At 37.8% G+C, this 15,176-nt stretch overlaps 1 protein-coding gene across 1 annotated transcript in view; it reads left to right on the top strand.

The window, feature by feature from the left end:
- The window catches only part of cdh23 (cadherin-related 23), a 328,046-nt gene that overhangs the window by 308,111 nt on the left and 4,759 nt on the right, over positions 1-15,176 (top strand). The window contains exons 49-63 of the mRNA XM_055162881.1: positions 360-476; positions 1,159-1,383; positions 2,320-2,489; positions 2,578-2,715; positions 4,947-5,066; positions 6,648-6,825; positions 7,839-8,050; positions 8,660-8,854; positions 9,374-9,487; positions 9,557-9,689; positions 10,790-11,053; positions 11,768-11,929; positions 12,533-12,789; positions 12,870-12,967; positions 14,598-14,718. Coding sequence (XP_055018856.1) covers positions 360-476; positions 1,159-1,383; positions 2,320-2,489; positions 2,578-2,715; positions 4,947-5,066; positions 6,648-6,825; positions 7,839-8,050; positions 8,660-8,854; positions 9,374-9,487; positions 9,557-9,689; positions 10,790-11,053; positions 11,768-11,929; positions 12,533-12,789; positions 12,870-12,967; positions 14,598-14,718 — 2,504 coding nt within the window. The remainder of the gene's footprint in view (positions 1-359; positions 477-1,158; positions 1,384-2,319; positions 2,490-2,577; positions 2,716-4,946; positions 5,067-6,647; positions 6,826-7,838; positions 8,051-8,659; positions 8,855-9,373; positions 9,488-9,556; positions 9,690-10,789; positions 11,054-11,767; positions 11,930-12,532; positions 12,790-12,869; positions 12,968-14,597; positions 14,719-15,176) is intronic.

Raw genomic sequence — 15,176 nt, 5'->3', positions numbered from 1 at the left:
TGAAGTCCTAAGTTCAAATATTTAGATACTATGCGCTGTACTGCAAAAAGACCAAGTGTCTTTCTCTGTCTGTTTTAGACCTGGTTTAGTCCTGGTTTAAACCTGTTGGTTCCTTTTTATATTAACTACACCATAACTACTTAATTAAGGAGTCAGAGTGAGGAGTTGGGGTATTAATTAAGTAACTACTAAACCTGAATCTTTCCTAATATACAATATGTTCACTGTCAAATATGTCTTTGTTCTAAGGCTAATTAAGGTGTAGGTATTTTAAAGTGTTAATCTGTTTTTCAATTTGGTTGCATTTTTCCATTCTTCTCTCTATTGATTGTAACCGATGTTGTATTTTTGTATTTCAGGTGCAGTCTTTGTGCGAAACCCACTCAACAGGGAGCTGGTTGCTACATTTGAAATAATTGTGTCTGTCCATGATAACGCCAGTGAAGTTATAGACAAGTCCGGTAGTGTCCCAAATGGTAAGTCAATAATTAACACAAACGTACAAGACAATTATGCCCAAACTTTATTAATCCACAGGGGAAATTAGTTGGACAGTAGCTCACATATTAGAATATAATGACAAAGAGCAAAAATATAAATGGTTATACAATTCAAATTTAAAAACATTTAGTCATAAAAGAGGTGATTAAGGCTCAGACATACAGATTTGTCTATGTACAATTACCATAAAATAGTAAATATAAAATATATCCATGCTTTATATAAGAGGTGGTGGAATAAAGAGAAACAGTGCGAAGATGAAATGGTGATTTGACATGACATGAGGTTATCTATTACATAAGGGTGAGTTGTTGTACTGTTGTATGGCTATCTATCAAAGTCAAAGATCTCTGTGTAATCCCTCAGTCGTCCAGATCGGGTCCACAGCAAAGAAAATTCAATTCTGTCAACTGGATTTTAAACTTTTGTCCAGTTGGCAGAATTTAATTTTCTTTGGCTATAACAAAATCAAAGTCAAGTTTATTTATATAACGCATTTACAACATCAATAAAGCAAAAATATACAATAAAAACATAAACATCTATGATATAAGGGTGAGTTGCTGAAAAATTTGATGTGTGGAAATGTAGAAGCCTGTTGGAGAATAACCACCAAACTTAAAACTTAAAACTACTTATTTGCTCTTGTCATTTTAGCGAGGCTGACCGTCAATGTATTGGACGTGAATGACAATGCTCCCCGTTTCCGTCCATTTGGAGTGACTAACTTCACAGAGAAGATTTTAGAGGGAGCTCAGCCTGGGACCACCCTCCTCTCCGTGTCTGCTGTGGACCCAGATAAAGGCCCCAATGGACAGGTGATCTACCAGCTCCTGCACCTGCCCCGAGGGGATTATGTCCGACTGGAGGACCCTTCTACAGGTATTCAGATGTGCCGCTAGGTCCATGTAATAAGATAAGAGAGAGCCTTAAATTGCCCCAAAGTGTGCTAACTCCAGTGTTTTTAAAGAAAAGAACAAGAACAGCAGCAGTAGACTGAATGTATAATATTACAGGTGCACGATGTAACTTGTTTGGTGGAGGGTCTGCCATCTGGTTGAGTCCACGGCGATGATATTGCTTTTCCTAGAATGTGACGCAGTATGGCAGCTTGTTACAGGATAGATATTTGGAGATGTGGACCAGCTCACATTAAGAACAAATTTTCAATGTATATTTTATAGGGATTCAATAGTAATTCAAATATTGTGATATCTTATCATCAAAATTCTCACAATAATATCGTAGACCATCACAATATTTCAAATTACAAGTCTCTTTGCTTAAATGAATAGTTATGGTGCAGCAATAGCTAAAAAAAAGACAGAGGGAACTACATAGATGATGATCCTTTGCTCCATTTCAGTGCAGACTACAAGAACAAATAACAGTTTTAAGCACTTTTAAGTAATATTTCTTTAGATTAAGTCTTGTCAAGGCACAAAATATTGAAATAAATATCGTACCGTGAGATATATATCGTGAAAATATTGTACAGAGAGATTTGGATATTGTTACATCCCTAATCATGAGCCTCCCCACCGTATCGTGAGACTTGGATATCATCACGTTCTTAATATTTTATACATTTGTAATACTCTGTAATTGAATAAAAGTTATACATGTTTAATACAATACTGTGCAACATTCCAGCAAAGCACTGACATTTCCATGGAGACAAGAAAGTGACAGACCCCCTACCAGCAAGTTGCACAGAGCACCTTTTAAGATAAATATGTAAAGAGCTGGGTCTTTTAAAAACAAATTTAAAAAAAAACTACACTGCTACTAAAATTATTTATCATGTTTACATTTTAGGTAAAATTGTGGCCAACCAGACAGTGGACTATGAGCAAATCCATTGGCTGAATTTCACCATCAGAGCCCAGGACCACGGCAGCCCTCCACGAATTGCTGAGCTCCCAGTTTATCTGAGCATTGTAGACGTCAATGACAATAATCCAATCTTTCTACAACCTGCTTATCATGTACGCAATAAAGAAATAAACAATTTGATCTAAATATTTGAATAAACCCCGCTATTTCTGTTGACTTGTATATTTCATTGTGTTGAAGGAGCCAGTTTTTGAAAATGTGAACTTAGGGGCCACCGTAGTTCGAGTCCAGGCCACAGATGCAGATTCAGGCCTGTTTGCTGTGCTGGAATACAGTCTGGTGGATGGAGAGGGCAAGTTTGGGATCAGACCAACCACTGTAAGTACAAAATACATCCTAATACTTCATATCGTAGGTATTTAAGGTATTATGGAATTATTCATTGACCCTAGTTAGCCATGTTTGAATATTGTTTTCTCCTCAAAAACAAACCTGGAGTTGTTTTTTTACTGGATTGTCTACATCTTCAAGCTCAAAATGCTATTTTCCATTTTGTGATGTCAGGAAGTAAGGTGTAATTTTAAAGTTAACATCTACCTTTTGACTTTTAGTTCAGTAGAGATCGGTAATTTCAGGTCTGAAAGTATCCAAATAATTTTAGTGAAGTTTAGTGAAGAGAAGTTACCACATGACAAGGTTTGAGAGAAGAACTTAATATGTAGGGTTTGTGTGTTAAACATGTGTGAATGAAACAAAACCCAATTTTGTTTTTTAATGAGGAAACATTATAACATAGATCAGAAATAGCATAATATTAAGGTTTTGCGTCTTCATCACAAAAGCACGTGACCTGTTGTTTCTGCCGCCATACTGGAGGTCAAACTATTTATCTGGACCAATGTGTAGTGTTTGTGTGCGATAAAATAAGGATGCCCTGTGCATTTTTCTCCCCCTGGTCCTCACTTTTGCCAGCATGGAATCCTGCCCACCCCAGTCTTTACTTTCGCTGGCAAAAGTGAATCTCCCCCTCAATTTCCACCGCCCGGGATAGCTACTGTTCTGATTTTGACCCCCATTCTACTTGGCTGAAAACAATACCCTGGCTGTTATCAGGAACAGATTTGATAGGCTTGGTGATCAACAAAGATCTCACCCATTGTGCTACAAAATATTTATAAGCCTCTAACCCCTTGTAGCTTTTCAGTAATTGGTTGGTGTAGGACGATGTAGAATGAATTAAGTAGTTATAAATATCTGGATATTGGAGGTTGGGCACAGAACGAGTGTCGGAATTAGGGATCTATTCCACAACCAGGAGGATGACTTTAGCATTATATCTTTCTAATGGCGGCTGATCTAATAAGCTGGCAATTTCAGACAGTTTTATGTTGTTTGCGCTCTTTAAAGTAGCCATGATTATATTGTAACTGAATAAAGGGCCGTTCACACCAGAGCGTCAAAGCATCGAGTTTATATGTAAAGTCTGTGTCGACGCGCGTTGGGCATTTTTGCAGTGCGTCTTCCAGCGTCAACCAATCAGGGACAAGTACCCCAAGACTTATCAGGAAGAAAGAGAAAGACCTGAGAACCGGACCGAGAACCTCAAACATTAGCGGAGCATAAATATATATGCCACAGTCATCGAACGGATCACGAAGATGACACCAGAACTGCACTGGGACTAGACCGGAACTGAACCAGGACTGAACCAGGACTGGACCAGTGTCATTAGCGGAGTATACATATATATACGCCACAGTCGTTGAGCTGATCTTCTCTGCTGATGTAATAAGAACACTAAAGTCTGTCTCAGTCTGTTCTGCCATTGTTTCGGGAAAAGGCTGGGACCGGGCACTTGTTTCCAGGGCAACTGATGCGCGTTAAGTATTTTTCTCCCGGTTCGTCCCCGTTGTCGCGTCTGGGGCTTCTAAACTCTAATGCAAAGTCATCCAAATAAAGGCGTCTAGGGCATTTTTTGACGCTCTGGTATGAACGGCCCCTAACACCTTCCGGATCAACCCCAACCTTGACCTCCAGTATGGCTGCCAAAGCATTAAGTACATGACTGCCACGCCAAATCCTTAATAGGCCCTTTAACCAGGAGACACCAAAACAGATGTATTAGTTTGGAGTGAGGAAACATTGTTGACTAGATAAACTTTTGCTATTTGATGAGATGATGAACTCCGTTGTGAAAAAGAGGAGTGAATGGAATGGTGGTGGTTTATGTTTCGACTGCATAGGAAATGTGCATAATAGGGAGAGAGTGAATTTAAATGTTAGGAAATAGCTGCTTTCAAATCTTGCGTTTCAGTCTGCATTTCAGTGTGGTTATATTTGTACAGTTGAAAGCACACTCGAGTTGGTAGTTCTACAAGTCTCTCAAATGTCAGTGGGAATACGTTTTGTGTCATGTAAGATATCTTGCACTTCCCTCACTGAGATTGTTTTGTGCAAGTACCAAAGCTCTAGAGTGTAGCCTAAACATTTACCCAGTTGCTTCTCATTGTGATACATAGACACCCAGTCTGTCTGTGTTGATAAAAGGACCCCTCCCTGACGCTGCTGGCACTTCCTTCCTAATCGCTCCCCTCCTGTTTGTGCGATAGGGCGAGATCTACATCCTCTCTCCACTGGACAGAGAGACCAAGGACCATTACACTCTGACCGCTGTTGCCCGGGACAACCCTGGAGGCAGCCCCAACAACCGCAGGGAGAACTCTGTGCAGGTATGAGCCTATGGAGCAGTATGGATATTAAGGCTATCCAAGGACAAGATAGAAATGGATTGTGGGTTATTATACTACATTTTACAGGGCAATGCATAATACACTGTGAACTTTAAATTAAAACTGCATAAAATAGTTTTACACCAGTTGGCCAAAGTTACAGCCTGTTTTTTGATCAAAAGCATATGGATCCCCCTCAGGTCCAAAGTTTAGCAAACATATGGCTAATTATAAAGTCGGTTGCATCAGTTAAATATTAGTTATTCCTTACCCCATTTACCTATAGGCTACATGATGGCGATGTGACTAGTTCTCCCGAGTACAGCTCATGGAAAGTAGGTTGTGGGTTTAACTCCCAGGCTGGTCAGAGCTTTTGTGTGCAGAGTTTGCATCTAAGCACTCCATTTACCCTGACCTCGCAGCATTAGAAAGCTTTTTGCTAGACTGTATTTGAGTACTTTTTTACTAACTGGTATATTAAGCTTTTCCCAAATCCTTTAGGAAGAAGAATAACATCTTTCCCCTTGATAAAATTCACCAAACATTCTCTTTGTTCCGGCTTTAAATCCTCAATCTCGGGAATCGTTGCCAACACAGAATGTATGGCTCTTCACTGATTGGCTGGTGCCTGGACCTGCACTTCAGGGTTCTTGCAAACCATCTAGTGTACAGTATTCCGATTCCTGACCTAGTCGCTGGAAAGAAATGAAACTGAGCAGAGACACTAGGTGGTGCCAGCCTGGCTACCATTTCCTGCCATCAACCCAAAACATGCACAATATGTCAAGACCTCCAGCTAATGTAGGCCAAGCCAAGCCTAACTCCGGATCTGGAGATGGTCTTTGCACCTCTGCTCCTGACAGGTTGTAATAACATCTTTGAAGGATGGGACAATAAAGTGTGCCGTGACCTTTACCTTAAACTCACAGACTACATCCAGATTTGATGTTTGATAAATACTTTATTTATCAGATATTGTATATCTTACGAAAGTTTGTGTAGATTATTACTATTACTTATTTTGCCTGCTTGAAGTTAGTTTACTTGGTTTTTTGAACACCAGCAGGAACATTGTTGTGATTAGGGCTGGGTATCATTAAGAAGTTGTCGATACGATACATATCTCGATACCTAGGCATATATTCGATTTGATATGATACATTTCAGATCGATTCGATACAGTTCAATAAAAAATAAGGGTTAAATCATGGCTGTGATACTAAAAGTCTTTGGTAAACCATTTCTTATGCAAAGTTAATACGATACACATCCATTTTACTCATCAAAACAGTGAAAATGTCAAATGCGTTGCATAAACGAGTTTTCTTCCTCTGAACAAACAACAAAACTGTAGCGCTGTAACAAAATGATTTTGTAAAATATACCAAAAAATACTCAGTCAGTCCCCAATATCGATACTGTATCACCACATTAAATGGTACAGTATATCGATATTTTCATATTTTTGCACACCCCTAGTTGTGATAATACCAAAAAGATTGAACAATTAACCATGTGTCTCTGGTTTATGATCCTAGTGTTATTAATCACTTATGACTCTTTGAATGTGCACTCTAACAGGTCCTGATCACAGTCCTGGACATAAACGACTACCAGCCCCGTTTTTCTGAGCGTGTCTACAACACCAGTGTGTTTGAGAATGAGCCCAGCTGGACCTCCATCATCACCATCAAAGCCACCGACCTGGACGAAGGCGACAACGGAGCTATACTCTACACCATGCTGGGAGCAAACACAGGTACAGGCGTCTGCGCAAGGCAAAAAGGTCACTGTGAATAATATGAATACATAAAAACACCATAGTAATTCTGTAATATAATGCTGGTGTGATATGTTTTTGACTGCATTCACACTTTTCCAGATTTGGTCCTGATTTGAACTCAGTTTAGTTCTAGTTTAGTCCTGGTTTAGTCCAGTCCTATTGAAAATCCTAATTGATTTAAAAATAGAATTATGATAAGATGTTACAAATCTGTTATAATGTTTGAAATGACCAAACTGTTGTAGGTAAAAAGTGAATTAACTTGATTTCAGCATCTTCTGTGAATATTATAAATAACACAGAAAACATAAATTAATCTGATGTCAACATAAATTAATCAGAGAGATGATTTACAAAATTTTACCGTTTTGTAAAAGTTGATGACAGCCATATATCTGAAGAAGCGGTTGCCAAATAATTATGTTAATTGGCAACATTTCAGAAGATGTGTGGGTATAAAAAGTGCCATAAACAGTCTGGATGCTCATAATCTTCAGGCCCTCAAGTCTCACTGCAGTAAAAGCAAGCACGTGAACTCACTGCTTAGATCAGACAGGAGAACTTTTAATTTAAACACTGGAATAAAGGTACTTTTCCATATTATTCTAAATGAACCATGTGTATGCCAAATGTTTGCATCACAACAGTCTAATCACAATATGAATGGTTGTTATAAACTCATCCCAGAAGGCTGCAATTGCAACATTATGTCTGCATCAAGACAGTGTAATCCCTCATTTGCCCAAGCGTGGTCTAACCCAAACTGAAAAAGAATGGGAGCCAAAACATCTCAGTTGCTAAAACAGTGTCCAGATGACTGACTACAGCTGAAATATTCTCTACCTTATGTCTGCATCCTGATTTGTAAAACATAAATTGAAATAGGCACAATTTAGATATACTGCTTGCCAGAAAAAAATGCACAAATCACAATTACATATTTCCCCCCAGATTGTTCAGCCCTAAACCCTCTGTCTTTTGTGTTTTAGATGCCTTTGCTTTGGACCCAAACACTGGTCTGATCCGCTCGCGCCGCATGCTTCTCTCCTCTGAACACTTTAACCTGACTGTCGTGGCCACAGACCAGGGCAGACCTCCGCTGTGGGGCACTGCCACCCTCATCATCACCGTGATCGACGTCAATGACAACAGACCTGTGTTTGTGCGGCCGGCCAATGGTACCATCATTCACATCTCTGAGGTACGAGCAAAAGGTTTTATACTATGATCTTACTAACCCCAGTAATAGGTTCATACACTGTGTTTTCTGATTGCATAACTCATAGATGAAATGTTGAGATGCTGGCTATCAGTTGTACATTGTCAGGGCAGGAAATTACATTTAGTTGTTGACGTTTTCTAACCTTTTCTTTTCAAATTTATGAGTGATTTTTTTGTTATATGATATTGCTATTACTTTTCTTTTAATACTTTCAAACATGAAATACAGATACATTGAGTAATACTATCTAACAAATTGTTTCACATTGGATGATTTTTTTTATAACTATAGATACTTAACAAACTGAATAAGCAAATGAAATATGGTAAAAAGTTTCTCTTATATTATCCTAGACAATGCAAATATTGACAGTTTTTTAAATCAGATTTTACTAACATCAGGAATGAAATTATATTTTCTACTTATTTGTTATTAACATTTATATTTTTGCTGTTTGTTATTGTAATATATTGTGATGTGTGAGCTACTGCGTCCAAATAATTTCCCTTGTGGATCAACAAAGTTTGTCTAAGTCTAAGTCTATTTCAGCTATTGTAAAAATCTCTACTGTTTATTGTGATGATCCAGGAGCAGCCTCCAGGCCTGCCCGTGTACGAGGTCCATGCCACAGATGCAGATGAGGGGGTGAATGGAGAAGTGCGCTATGCCTTTCTTCAGACTGGAGCCGGGAACAGAGACTGGGAGAACTTCCACATCGATGCCATGACAGGAGTGATCACCACCACTGTCAAACTGGACCGCGAGAAACAGGCCCTGCTCAGCGTACGCAATAATACTCACATTACAAAATCACAACCTTGAACAAATTAAACATAGCTGGAGTGAAAAAAACAGAACAGACTGAACTACTTCAATTGAAACTGTTATTCCTTACTTCCCTTATGCTTTCCAGGCATTCTAAATATTCACAGCGATGAGTTTATAAGCACTTCTCAAAAGAGCTTTGCCGTGACAGTAAAGCAAACAACTAGTATGTCAACATACACTTCCTAATTATTGAACAATGAAATGCTTTTTAATTAGATGCAGACAGTATGCTCAAGAGATGCTTGGCTTATACTCAAAATACTCAAATACATGGGTAAAAAATATTAAATATCTTAATTTGAGTCCATTTTCATTACTCTATTAAAAAAAAAAAAAAAAAACACGTGTCAAGTCATATTTAACATAAAAAATTTTACATTTTTCACTTGAAATGAGAAGAAAACTTGGAATTTACCTTTTTTGTCTGTCTAGAAATTAGAGTTAATATTAATAATCAGTTAATATTTTCTACAGCTTATCATTGTGGCCCGAGACATGGGTCAGCCAGTGCCTTACGAAACCACACAGCCTCTGCAGGTGGCGCTGTTAGATATTGATGACAATGAACCTGTCTTCCTCAAACCACCAGTAAGTGTTTTCAGATGTTTATTACTCTTATGATAATTGTAATATATTGAATTGTACTGTTATGTATAGGGTGGTGGTGCGCCTTACCAAACCTTGAAAGTGCCTGAACACTCCCCTCCCGGCACCATCGTGGGACAAGTGACCAGTGCTGTGGACGCAGACGAGGGATCCAACGCTATTGTGTACTACTTTAGTCATTTAGGTAGAAGTTGAAGTAGAAGTAGAAGTAGTTGTTTTTTATGTAGTTAGTGAAAAATAGTATTCTCTAAAAATGTAGGGATTTATTTGTTAAAACAGCTCTTTAATTTTTTAAAACATAACTCTAACTCTAACTCTTTGCACCACTTCTGGAATGAGATGCATTTCAATCAGTTTTGAGTATTTCTAAACTTAATCATGATGCTTTGGTATAAATGTGTCTCCTGTGCCTGTAGCTGTAGCCTTGAACTATGCAAACAACACATGTGAACATTTTGGTACATCTGTACAGTGTATTAATTGAAGAAAATAACCTTCACAAATTACTTTATATTTAAAATAAATATTAGACTTTTTTATCCATGCTTCTTTTCATGGAGACTGGCACTTAAATTTTCTATTTACTTCTTTATTGTACCTTTACAATTGAGTCTATATTGTATTGTAGCATAATGCCATTACTAACAAACAAAACTAAATGTTTTTTTCCTAAATATATTGATTATTTTCAGTTACATCACTTTACATTCTGCTGAGGTTACAGTTCCCATGGAAACATTAAACAGGAACAGACAAACACATTTTGGATCTTCTAAAAACTCAAGAATGCATACATACAAAAGCCTGTATTATTTGGACACTGATCAATATGTTCTTGGTCCTGTTTACATTTTTGTTTTTTTATAGATGTCTGACTACTTGAAAAAAATAATAGTTGTCTAATGCAAAAAAAGAGGTACTTGTTTAATAGCACAGGTTTAAAGTTTATTTTTAGCTAAGTAAGTTTTATTCATTGATTTTTTTTCAGCTTCCTGTTCTATGCAATATTTCAACAAATAGTTTCCATTCCCAGGAAATAATAGTTTGTTGTTAATCACTGTGGCAACTGGCCTAATTTCTCATCATTCTGAAATCTGTGGACACGGTCAAATAGTGGTAAAAGCCCAGACTGAATTGTCCCCTTGGGGATAAATAAAGTGTTATTGAATTTGAAGCCCAGACTGGAGCCTAACTTCAGTAGCAGTAAGCATTGCCGTAGAAATGTGCAGCCTAAGGATTGTTGATAGATATAATGCTTTATTATAAGTTGCCTTTTTGTTTCAGGGAAAAACACAGATGGAAACTTTGCCTTGAGTCTGGACGGAGAGCTGAGGCTGACCAGGGATTTGGACAGAGAGGAAACTCCTGTCTTCTCCATCATCGTCAAAGCCTCCAGTAACAAGAGCTGGACCCCTCCCAGAGGAGCCAGAGCGTCCAGACCCCGAAGCCTGGACCCCGCTCGGGACCCCAGTCTGCTGGAGGTTCGCATCGTTCTGGAGGACATCAATGATCAGACGCCTCGCTTCACTAAGGCGGAGTACACGGCAGGTGAGATGTTTAGGTTTAGGAAAGCACAAAAATATGACATTATGACGTGACAAAATACAATTGTAATCTTTCTTATGCATTTATTAAGACCAAGACAAGGATTTTCAAGCTCATTTCTGAATACATAACTTGAAAAAACAGGGCAAAGCTACTATTATAGATCTAATAAACCAAAATACAGTGCATGATTAAAGGCTTATAAGACACAATTTTCTGATCTTTGTCATAATGTCGTTTCCTCATCACAAACATACTTGGCTTTGTGTTTTGTTTCATTCACACATTTAACACACAAACCCTGCATATTTAGGCTGACTCTTCCACCTTGTGATGTCATGTGGTAATACAGGAAGTACTCCATTGTGTTTTTAAACTCCATACACCTTCACTAGAATCATTTGGATAATTTCAACTCTGGAATTGCTAGTTTCTACTAAACTCAAGGTAAAAGGTAGCTGTTAACTTAAACCCCTACATGGCATCACAAGGCTGAACAGAGCATTGTGTAATATAGGGCCTTTTAACTGGAAATCTAAAAAACATTTAAAGTTAAATGAATCAAATTTTACCATAACATAATTGGAACATAATTAACCACTTGCTGAGAGCTACTGTAAGATACATTAAGGTACAATATGTGATCATATAATATTTAGCAATCAGATTGTGTTTTATTTTTTATGTCTCTAATTCTCATTTATGTCCTTATTTCAGGGGTGGCCACCAATGCCAAAGTGGGCTCTGAACTGATCAAAGTGGTGGCCATAGACAATGACATTGGGAACAACAGTATAGTGCATTACCACATTGTTACAACTCAGTACTTCCAGACCCAGAACAATGGCAGTGAGATTGTGGGCAACGTATTCACTATTGGTAAGATCTTCTCCATCTTTGTCAATAATTTTGTTTGGTTTTACACATTATTTTTTTCATGGAGTGGTCAATTTTATGATTTTGGGCCTTTGCTCAAATAGCATGAAAGCATTTGCACAAAATTAACTATTCACTACATTTTTTTGCATTGCATTTTTGCATTATTCAAAATCATGTTTAACTCAGTGAGATACCGCCAGTGTTGGGAAGAAAATGTTTTTATTGAGTTTGAAAACTAAAATGCAAATACTGCCTTGTATTCCTTTGATTTTTGAAACGTAGCTGTATTCTATCACAAAATAAAGGACTACTGGGATACTCAGCCATATTTGGGTACAGTTATTCGAAATTAGTATTCAGAATATGTATTTTTGGTACATATCGTGAGTTACTTTCCAACACTGGATAGCTCCCCTTCATTAGTCCCAACTAGCATTTTACAAATCTCTGATAACATTTAATTTTAAGTCTATTGGAAACAAGTAGATCTTTCTGAAATTAGTACTAAACCTGCAAGACATTATATTGACCAGTATTCATTTAGAGAATATTACTACTATAACTATTAAAAACAATAAAGTTAACCACTCGTTTCCTTTCCAGGCTTAACAGATGGCATTATCCGCACATATGACCTGTTTGGGGCCTATAAACCTGGGTACTTTCAAATGGAGGTCTTGGCCTGTGACATTGATGGACGCTGCACTACCTCTAATGTGAACATCTACATCCTACGGGACGACCAGAGGCTCAAAATAGTCTTCAATGAAATCCCAGACATCGTGCGGGAAAACCAGGAAGAATTTCTCAACCTTTTGTCCAACATCACAGGAGCTATTGTGAACTTAGATGACATTCAGGTATGGAGAATTGAATAAAATGGGCAATGTTTTGGTTACATTTGGGATTTTTTGATAGAATTTTTTGGTTTTCTTTCTAGTTTCATGTGGATAAGAAGGACCGCGTGAACTACGGCCAAACAGACATGCTCATCCATGTCGTGAACAATGAGACCAACACTATCCTGGATGTAGAAAGGTATCCATGGTTACATTTTACAGTTTATTTTATTTATTTAAGCGGATATCCAATCATCTAATCATTCAGTTTTGGAGTAGGTTTAAAGATGCACCATGCAACTTTACTGGTGGAATTTCAGCTTTGCCTGAAATGTTCCACTGAATTCCATTAAACTTATGCCCATATTAACTTATTTCCGTGGAGATAAGAGTTGACATCGCCTGGTTAGTTAGTTAGAGATCAGATCTGTGGAGAGGCAACACCACTCACAGTAAGAGTGCAGGTTCCTCAAGGTATTTTTGTGCAATAAAATATGTATTTATTGTATATGATCTACAAATTTAGTGCCATACTGGGGAATATTTCAGGCAAAGCAATAACATCTCCATGGAGACAAACTAGTGTATCTTTAAAGGTAGATTTTAGTCCAGTTTAGTGATATAGACTTGGTTTGGTCATGTTCTATGGTGGTCTAGTCCAAGTTTAGTCCCAGCCTGGTCCCAATTTTGTTGTGGTGTGTCAAAGTTGGAAAGCAGCCCTAATAAAGGTCAGTAATGGGCCAAAGAACAGGGAGACATCCATCACTGTCCACATCCTGGAATGTTGTGAAGATGGTGTCCCATGGGAAACTAAGCTGCACTGGGGTTTGTTAGTGTTACTGGGGATTCCTTCAGATTTTGTCTTTGTTGTCAGTCAGTGTTTCTCAGACTGTGGTAGATACATAACTTTTTGTTTATTTTAATTGCAAGTTCATGCTTCCACACAACAATTATCTGTAAATATACAGAAGTATGATACAAAACAGTATACAACAACTTGACAAACCTAATGTGATGTGCAGTAGTTTTCTCAGCGAGATGCATGCTTATTGTGTTGTGATAGTGCTCTGAGGGGGAGTGACGTAGCACAGAGAGCAAAGGGAGGGGGGATTCAGAGCGTCAAAAACAAATTTGAAACCTGTTCATATGTTGTTTTGGGTGAATATAGCATTTTCAAAACAATAAACGTTAACATTGTGATCTAAATATGTTATGTGTTAGCAGTGCATACTAGCCAGGCTGGCACCACCTAGTGCCTCCGCTCAATGTTCTCTCCAGTGACTAGGTCAGGAATCGGAATACACAAGGCGGTTTGCAAGAACCTCGGAAGTTGTAGACCACGCACCGACCAATCAGTGAAGAGTTGTGTGGTACAGCGCAACAGTAAACAAAGTGGTCAAGATGGATGTAGACAAAGCCGTACATTCTGTGTTGTCCCGAGATCCAGAATTTAAAGCTGGAACAAAGAGAATGTTTGGTAAATTTTATCAAGGGGAAAGAAGTTATTGCCCTTCTTCCTACGGGATTTGGTAAAAGCTTTATACACCAGTTAGCCCCATTAGCGGCACATTACATACCTCATGACCAAATAGCAGCGATTGGTTAAATAAAAAAGTACCTGCTTACTGTCGAGCAAACGAATCCTAATGCTGCGAGGTCAAACGGTTTCCACGAAGTGAAACCTGCTGATGAATCTGGTTAAGTGAATACCCCATACAAGAAAAATCCCCTCTCTTTAAAGTTTGAAAATCACTGATCTAGATCTCAATAATGACTATGCACTATTACATGTTTTATTGATGTCTGAATTGTTGTGTTTTGTTTTCCAGAGTGATCCAGATGATCGATGAAAACAAGGAGCAGCTGAGGAACCTGTTCAGAAAGTACAGTGTGGTGGACGTTCAGCCTGCGGTCTCTGACAAACTGCCTGATGATTTGTCAACACTGCAGGTCTGAACTTACAACTGTACACTTGTGAAAAATAAAACAAGTCTTCTAATCAAATAATAATAATAAGGACTAAATTTAGTCGTCTGCAGTGTGTTTTTTCAGTTAGTCATGAAATAATTATTTCTATTATACACTGAGATTTTTTAAATACATTTTAACTAAATAAAGGTTGAAGTAATGTTTTTTTTTTTTGTTTTTTTTTTATACATTTTGATGTTACTAGCATTATGAAATTCAAGTAACAATAGTGATTATCAAATTACAATTATGATTATTTTAATAGCCATCTAATCACAGTTATTGTGATTAATCGTTGCAGGCCTATTCACTTGCATTCATATTTTACAGCTTGTTTTAATGTGATGGAAATTACGTGTTCTATTTATTTGAATGTATTACACATAAAACACCAAGCGCTGACTTTGATAGTCAGAGTTTCTGTTTATATTTATTGTTAC

The sequence above is a fragment of the Boleophthalmus pectinirostris genome, unplaced genomic scaffold (genome assembly GCF_026225935.1).
Source record: "Boleophthalmus pectinirostris isolate CB_2022bp ecotype Guang Dong unplaced genomic scaffold, ASM2622593v1 HiC_scaffold_5, whole genome shotgun sequence".
NCBI classification, from domain to species: domain Eukaryota; kingdom Metazoa; phylum Chordata; class Actinopteri; order Gobiiformes; family Gobiidae; genus Boleophthalmus; species Boleophthalmus pectinirostris.
This window is presented reverse-complemented; position numbering and strand designations above follow the sequence as displayed.